Source organism: Salmo trutta, chromosome 19 (genome assembly GCF_901001165.1).
Source record: "Salmo trutta chromosome 19, fSalTru1.1, whole genome shotgun sequence".
NCBI lineage: Eukaryota > Metazoa > Chordata > Actinopteri > Salmoniformes > Salmonidae > Salmo > Salmo trutta.
In genome coordinates this window covers 54,138,166-54,147,097 of record NC_042975.1, presented here as the reverse complement: position 1 = coordinate 54,147,097, position 8,932 = coordinate 54,138,166, and the positions used below count along the sequence as shown (strand labels likewise).

Below are 8,932 nucleotides of genomic sequence, written 5' to 3'. Positions count from 1 at the left end.
AGACAATGACGATGTAGGTGTGGAAGGACCAATGGAATATAAATGGGAGTAATGTCAGAGTAGTGTGTAGGTATTGCCTTCATGTTTTGGACTTGATAGAGCTGTGGAAATAGACATTGGTACAGGGAGTTTAAAATATGTGATATGTAATTCATTACAAAGTTGATGTGTCTTGTACAGATAATAGCCTACATTATTTTGTTGGTAATTCAGAAATAGATGTGACTTGCCGTGTTTCGTTTAAACCACTTAAGGATCGGACCGTCTAATGACAGACGCAAATCTAACTGCCGTAGCTCAGGACCTGAAGCAAGGTTATGCATATTATTGATACCATTTGAAACACTTTGAAGTTTGTGAAAATGTGAAATTAATGTAGGAGAATATAACACATTAGATCTCTTAAAATATAATACAAACAAAAAAAATGTGTTTTCTATTTTATTTTTTCTTGCATCGTCTTTGAAATGTAGTAGAAAGGCCAGACAGTGATGTAGGATTCTAGGTGCAATTTATATGTTGTCCACAAGATGTGTGCAAGTTTCAGATTGATCCAGTGAAGAATTACATCACTACACACTAATATTTTGTATCAAGTCTGCCAGGAGTTTGCCCAAATGCCCTGAATTGGTCAACTTATACATTTTCAAGTATATAACTATAGAGAGCATACAAAAATGCTATGGTAATAAATCATTTAAGTTAACACACTCCCAGGAATGTCATACATTAGCTTCCCTACAGAAAAAGCATTAACCTTCACACATCTAGATGGCTGGAAGGGGCAGGTGTGGAGCCAAAGACAGCAGTAGGGTCAAACTGTAGAACCCAGTTGCTACATTTTAAAGTATAAATGGATTTTATTTCAGAAAACTACACTACATTTTATCTCTGGGACCCTAAGGATGACAAGTCAGAGCAAGATTACTGAATGTCAGTACATTATTTACCTTCAGAGGTGAATGTATCAAACCAGTTGTCATGCTACAAGTGTTTTGTTGTTGTGCACTATCCTCAAACAATAGCATGGTATTTTTTTGCTGTAATAGCTACTGCAAATTGAACACTGCAGTTAGATTAACAAGAATTTAAGCTTTCTGCCCACGTCTATGTCCAGGAAAGTCTGTTGTCTGTTGTTCACAACGTCATTCTAGTCACATTATCGCATATTGAAATTGGATTACCAATATTTTAAACTTTCTGCCCATATTAGACATCTATGTCCCGGAAGTTGTCTGTTGTTTACAACGTCATTCTAGTCACATTATCGCATATTGAGCAAAAACACCGAGCCCAAAAACACCGATCCCGTAGAGGATAAATAAAATAGGTTTAGCACTGTATACCATGTTTTCAAATATTTATGACTTCCTTGCTTAGGTCACAGTTTGATACTTTTTCAAATGTATTCATATCAATCCATTGATCTTGAGAATTGAATGCATTATACCTGCATGATTAATTGCTAATGCTAAAATCTAACAAGAAATCTTCAATCTAAATATAATCTAAAATCTATATGAGCTTCTTTACACATTTCAATTGCACACAATAATTTGTTTCTCAGTGCCACAATTCAAATCAATACAGCTATTACTATAAAACTTTTTTTTTAAATACAAACAATTCATTCAAATCAATCACATCAATAAAAGTAATCAGATTACAAGAGCACAATCAGTTTGTAAAGAGGAAAGTCACTTTGAGACATGACTCAGCATCTAAAAACTGACATGAAATTTACTCTTATCTTTTTTAGAATGACTCTTTTTAAAGAATAAATGGTTGGATTTGGTCTCTGTGGGTTGAGAAATGCTTCTGGAAAGACTTTTCTTCAGACCCTCTGAGTCCAGGAAGCCAAGCAGGCTCTGCAATTCTGTCCCGGCTGGGCCATGTTGTATCATAACTGAGTTGGGGAGTGTGATGGATGGTTTGGACTGTGTAGCAGATAGGCCCAGGATTGTCCAGGGTTTCTGTGGACTGGGAGGGGGGCATTTCCTCATCAAAGGTCCCTGCAGTTTTCCAACCTCCCTTACCAGCCTCGCCTCGGCCTCACCCTTTTCTGTCCACCACATGACGAACTCCCTGGGCTCAGCAATGTTCATCGCTGACTTTAAGATGGCCTGTCTCTCCCAGCCTTCCGCCAATACTTCCTCTATCTCGGTTAGTTTAGTCTCAAAGTCCATGTCCATATCCTCTATCTCCCTCATGGCCTGCTCTTCTCTCAGTCTCAGCTGCTCTCTGAGCTCCTCAAACTGGGAGCTTATCTCAGCTTTGAGTCTGACGTTTCTCTCCCGCATGTTCGCCGTGATGCCTCGCTCGCTCTCCAGGAACCTGACCACCATGTTGATATCCTCTTGGAGGTAGATTAAGTCAGAGACTAGTTTCTCCATGATGTCATCTTGCGCCTCTTTCACAGGCTTGAACTTGTGTCCTTCGTGGGCTCTCCCGTCTCTGCAGACAACACAGATGAGCCGTTTGTCTGTATCACAGAACAATTGCAAGGTTTCATTGTGTTTAGAACACATGTCTTGTCCTGCTGTGGTTCTCTGTCTCCATTCACCGTGATCAGAAGACTGTTCCACCCTTTCAAGTTTAGGTTTAAGTCTAGGTTTAGGTTTAGGCTTGTTGATTTCAAAGGTTGAGTCTCTGAATAGGCAAGATCCGCACAACGGACATTGCTGAAGGGTCTTCAGGCTTTGTTGGATGCAGCTCTTACAGAAGGTGTGCTGGCAGTTGAGAGACACAGGCTCAGTAAAGACCTCTGTGCAGATCGAACAGCGGAGGTGGTCTGTGAGGGGAGAGGAGGCTGTGGCCATACTGGAATGACTGCAGACGTGTTAGAAGTGAGAGAAAAGGAAGGTGCCTACCTGAGCTTTCTGTAGATCCTCCCACAATGAGAAAGAAAGTGTAGGAGGGTCTTAGCCTGGGTACCAGTCTGTTCATGCCGTCATGCCACTCATTGACACAACTCTTTGCATGACAAGGGAAAGGGAAAGGAAGGGAAAGGGGGATACCTAGTCAGTTGTACAACTGAATGCAATCAAGGACTTGGAATGAAGTACACACAGATCTGGGACCAGGCTAGTAGTATCTGGTTTGAAAGCATGAAGAAAAGTCGACTTTGCTCTCAAAATATCATACAGTAATTGTTATATTGCACTATGGGAATCATTATATGACCTGGGGTGTGGTACATTACGGGCACCATGCTGTAACTGCCAGAAATAGGCTGTCAATCAGAGTCTATAATCACTGCAGAAACTCCATATAATGTTAAATAAAATGAATGTGGGGACATTATAAAAACAAGTTTCCCCACCCTTGAAGAGAACGCAAGAATGCACAGATCAATAAAGAGATATAATGTATCTATATCAATGTCTTTATCAGTGCTGAACTCAAAAGCGATATAGACTGTATGTGTCAAAAGGATGGAAAAATTGTGTGCGAATTGACAAATCATGAGGCAAATCGTTCTAAAAAACAGCACTTTGCCCCTCTTTTTTGGCATCAATATATTTTATTAAACCAAATCAAAAGTGGTTGAAAAGGGCTGTGGCAAATGTCAGGCCAACTCTTATTTTATTTCAGTCAGTTACGTATATTGGTTCATCTTGTAGACAGTAAGTTATATTTATTCGCACTACACAATAGTATCTTGTATGCTAACGTTAGCTTCTTGGTTCCTGCCCGATGCAACCCCAGTGAACATTGGTCCTTTTTAGCTAGCTGCTTGCCGTTATTAATTATGTGAAAGGACAATCAATAATAACATTCGTGTATAAGCACATAGGAATACTTTTTAGCAAATTATTGAGCTATTTATTTCATGATTTAAAAGTGACTGGCTGTGAGTGACGGACTGTGAAACTCCATCTCCCATGATTCCGTAGTACTGGAACTGACGTTTTATCATTTGTTCCAGAACTGACCATTGTGTTCGTTCTTATTATACCTGTGGTTGTGTTGAATACCACACCCAACTTAAAATGAGCAATTACTCTGCATATAATACTTAACATACAACAGAATAAACTAGTTAGCCTTTTAATTAGATCTTTGATGCCGTAGCTAGTTTATTTATGGCCTGTATGTGTCCCATATAAATATGATTCCATAGCTACACTGGTGTCTGAACATTTTAAACTGCTGTCTGTGTACCAATTGTGTAAATGTGAATATACACGTCTAGTTAATAAATAATAATTCCTGCGTTGTTCTCACCTAAGATCTTAATGTATTAAAGCTGATAAATAACAGAACCTTTTAGTATTAACTGTGGAGGCTTTGCCTTTTGCTTTTGCACAATATAACACAGTTCCCACGGTAATGAAAATCAACCACCCACAATGTATACCAATTTACTTCTGTCATGAGTGAACCTTCTATATACAGTTGAAGTCGGAAGTTTACATACACTTAGGTTGGAGTCATTAAAACTCGTTTTTCAACCACTCCACAAATTTCTTGTTAACAAACGATAGTTTTGGCAAGTCGGTTAGGACATCTACTTGGTGTATGACACAAGTAATTCTTCCAACAATTGTTTACAGACAGATTATTTCACTTATAATTAACGGTATCACAATTCCGGTGGGTCAGAAGTTTATGTACACTAAGTTGACTGTGCCTTTAAACTAGAGGTCGACCAATTATGATTTTTCAACGGCGATACCGATACCGATTATTGGAGGACCAAAAAATGCCGATAACGATTAATAGGACAACTTTTCTTTTTTTTTGTAATAATGACAATTACAACAATACTGAATGAACACCTATTTTAACTTAATATAATACATCAATAAAATCAATTTAGCATCAAATAAATAATGAAACATGTTCAATTTGGTTTAAATCATGCAAAAACAAAGTGTTGAAGAAGAAAGTAAAAGTGCAATATGTGCCATGTAAGAAAGCTAACGTTTAAGTTCCTTTCTCAGAACATGAGAACATATGAAAGTTGGTGATTATGTTTGGTAAGAAGTTTTAGGTTGTAGTTATTATAGGAATTATAGGATTATTTCTGTCTATACGATTTGTATTTCATATACCTTTGACTATTGGATGTTCTTATAGGCACTTTAGTATTGCCAGTGTAACAGTATAGCTTTCGTCCCTCTCCTCGCTCCTACCTGGGCTCGAACCAGCAACACATCGACAACAGCCACCCTAGAAGCAGCGTTACCCATGCAGAGCAGGGGGAACAACTACTCCAAGTCTCAGAGCGAGTGACGTCTGAAACGCTATTAGCGTGCTCCCGGCTAACTAGCTAGCCATTTCACATCGGTTACACCAGCCTAATCTCGGGAGTTGATAGGCTTGAAGTCATAAACAGCACAATGCTTGAAGCATTGCGAAGAGCTGCTGGCAAACGCATGAAAGTGCTGTTTCATCTTCTCCCACTGCTGGCCATTGGGCTTCCTCTCACTACCGTATTTGGTAGTGAGTGGAAATCCCCAGCGCATGCTTCACATTTATACATCAGGTGAAATATCTATCTCATTGTTCTAAGTGTCCTTTCTACAGTGGCCTATGGAGAGTGGAACAGCACGACAAAACCAACACAAAACCAACCAGTGGACAGAAATATATTTCAACCGTAGTGATGAGACTTACCATAGAGAATGATCAGTACTGACAAAATTTATTTCACTCACCTCAGGCAACAATCACATGGTTGTTATCGCATTATTGAAATTATCATTATGAAAGTGAGAAAACCGAATTGGTCAGACAATGACGATGTAGGTGTGGAAGGACCAATGGAATATAAATGGGAGTAATGTCAGAGTAGTGTGTAGGTATTGCCTTCATGTTTTGGACTTGATAGAGCTGTGGAAATAGACATTGGTACAGGGAGTTTAAAATATGTGATATGTAATTCATTACAAAGTTGATGTGTCTTGTACAGATAATAGCCTACATTATTTTGTTGGTAATTCAGAAATAGATGTGACTTGCCGTGTTTCGTTTAAACCACTTAAGGATCGGACCGTCTAATGACATACGCAAATCTAACTGCCTGTAGCTCAGGACCTGAAGCAAGGTTATGCATATTATTGATACCATTTGAAACACTTTGAAGTTTGTGAAAATGTGAAATTAATGTAGGAGAATATAACACATTAGATCTCTTAAAATATAATACAAACAAAAAAAAAATGTGTTTTCTATTTTATTTTTTCTTGCATCGTCTTTGAAATGTAGTAGAAAGGCCAGACAGTGATGTAGGATTCTAGGTGCAATTTATATGTTGTCCACAAGATGTGTGCAAGTTTCAGATTGATCCAGTGAAGAAATACATCACTACACACTAATATTTTGTATCAAGTCTGCCAGGAGTTTACCCAAATGCCCTGAATTGGTCAACTTATACATTTTCAAGTATATAACTATAGAGAGCATACAAAAATGCTATGGTAATAAATCATTTAAGTTAACACACTCCCAGGAATGTCATACATTAGCTTCCCTACAGAAAAAGCATTAACCTTCACACATCTAGATGGCTGGAAGGGGCAGGTGTGGAGCCAAAGACAGCAGTAGGGTCAAACTGTAGAACCCAGTTGCTACATTTTAAAGTATAAATTGATTTTATTTAAGAAAACTATACTACATTTTATCTCTGGGACCCTAAGGATGACAAATCAGAGCAAGATTACTGAATGTAAGTACATTATATACCTTCAGAGGTGAATGTATCAAACCAGTTGTCATGCTAAAAGTGTTTTGTTGTTGTGCACTATCCTCAAACAATAGCATGGTATTTTTTTGCTGTAATAGCTACTGTAAATTGAACACTGCAGTTAGATTAACAAGAATTTAAGCTTTCTGCCCACGTCTATGTCCAGGAAAGTCTGTTGTCTGTTGTTCACAACATCATTCTAGTCACATTATCGCATATTGAAATTAGATTAACAAGAATTTAAGCTTTCTGCCCATATTAGACATCTATGTCCCGGAAGTTGTCTGTTGTTTACAACGTCATTCTAGTCACATTATCGCATATTGAGCAAAAACACCGAGCCCAAAAACACCGATCCCGTAGAGGATAAATAAAATAGGTTTAGCACTGTATACCATGTTTTCAAATATTTATGGCTTCCTTGCTTAGGTCACAGTTTGACACTTTTTCAAATGTATTCATATAAATCCATTGATCTTGAGAATTGAGTGCATTATACCTGCATGATTAATTGCTAATGCTAAAATCTAACAAGAAATCTTCAATCTAAATATAATCTAAAATCTATATGAGCTTCTTTACACATTTCAATTGCACACAATAATTTGTTTCTCAGTGCCACAATTCAAATCAATACAGCTATTACTATAAAACTTTTTTTTTTAAATACAAACAATTCATTCAAATCAATCACATCAATAAAAGTAATCAGATTACAAGAAGACAATCAGTTTGTAAAGAGGAAAGTCACTTTGAGACATGACTCAGCATCTAAAAACTGACATGAAATTTACTCTTATCTTTTTTAGAATAACTCTTTTTAAAGAATAAATGGTTGGATTTGGTCTCTGTGGGTTGAGAAATGCTTCTGGAAAGACTTTTCTTCAGACCCTCTGAGTCCAGGAAGCCAAGCAGGCTCTGCAATTCTGTCCCGGCTGGGCCATGTTGTATCATAACTGAGTTGGGGAGTGTGATGGATGGTTTGGACTGTGTAGCAGATAGGCCCAGGATTGTCCAGGGTTTCTGTGGACTGGGAGGGGGGCATTTCCTCATCAAATGTCCCTGCAGTTTTCCAACCTCCCTTACCAGCCTCGCCTCGGCCTCACCCTTTTCTGTCCACCACATGACGAACTCCCTGGGCTCAGCAATGTTCATCGCTGACTTTAAGATGGCCTGTCTCTCCCAGCCTTCCGCCAATACTTCCTCTATCTCGGTTAGTTTAGTCTCAAAGTCCATGTCCATATCCTCTATCTCCCTCATGGCCTGCTCTTCTCTCAGTCTCAGCTGCTCTCTGAGCTCCTCAAACTGGGAGCTTATCTCGGCTTTGAGTCTGACGTTTCTCTCCCGCATGTTCGCCGTGATGCCTCGCTCGCTTTCCAGGAACCTGACCACCATGTTGATATCCTCTTGGAGGTAGATTAAGTCAGAGACTAGTTTCTCCATGATGTCATCTTGCGCCTCTTTCACAGGCTTGAACTTGTGTCCTTCGTGGGCTCTCCCGTCTCTGCAGACAACACAGATGAGCCGTTTGTCTGTATCACAGAACAATTGCAAGATTTCATTGTGTTTAGAACACATGTCTTGTCCTGCTGTGGTTCTCTGTCTCCATTCACCGTGATCGGAAGACTGTTCCACCCCTTCAGGTTTAGGTTTAAGTCTAGGTTTAGGTTTAGGCTTGTTGATTTCAAAGGTTGAGTCTCTGAATAGGCAAGATCCGCACAACGGACATTGCTGAAGGGCCTTCAGGCTTTGTTGGATGCAGCTCTTACAGAAGGTGTGCTGGCAGTTGAGAGACACAGGCTCAGTAAAGACCTCTGTGCAGATCGAACAGCGGAGGTTGTCTGTGAGGGGAGAGGCTGTGGCCATACTGGAATGACTGCAGACGTGTTAGAAGTGAGAGAAAAGGAAGGTGCCTACTTGAGCTTTCTGTAGATCCTCCCACAATGAGAAAGAAAGTGTAGGAGTGTCTTAGCCTGGGTACCAGCCTGTTCATGCCGTCATGCCACTCATTGACACAACTCTTTGCATGACAAGGGAAAGGGAAAGGAAGGGAAAGGGGGATACCTAGTCAGTTGTACAACTGAATGCAATCAAGGACTTGGAATGAAGTACACACAGATCTGGGACCAGGCTAGGAGTATCTGGTTTGAAAGCATGAAGAAAAGTCGACTTTGCTCTCAAAATATCATACAGTAATTGTTATATTGCACTATGGGAATCATTATATGACCTGGGGTGTGG

General features: G+C 39.4%; 1 protein-coding gene across 1 annotated transcript; it reads right to left on the bottom strand.

Annotated features, from left to right (window-relative positions):
* Positions 1 to 6,774: 6,774 nt before the first annotated feature.
* LOC115154994 (nuclear factor 7, brain) lies at positions 6,775 to 8,567 on the bottom strand. Its single transcript, XM_029701757.1, has one exon. The coding sequence runs from the start codon at positions 8,555 to 8,557 to the stop codon at positions 7,463 to 7,465; it is 1,095 nt and encodes a 364-aa protein (XP_029557617.1). The 5' UTR covers positions 8,558 to 8,567; the 3' UTR covers positions 6,775 to 7,462.
* Positions 8,568 to 8,932: the final 365 nt, after the last annotated feature.

Excerpts from the sequence above, each read along its gene's own strand:
- LOC115154994 (XM_029701757.1), bottom strand. The coding sequence starts at position 8,557 with ATGGCCACAGCCTCTCCCCTCACAGACAACCTCCGCTGTTCGATCTGC.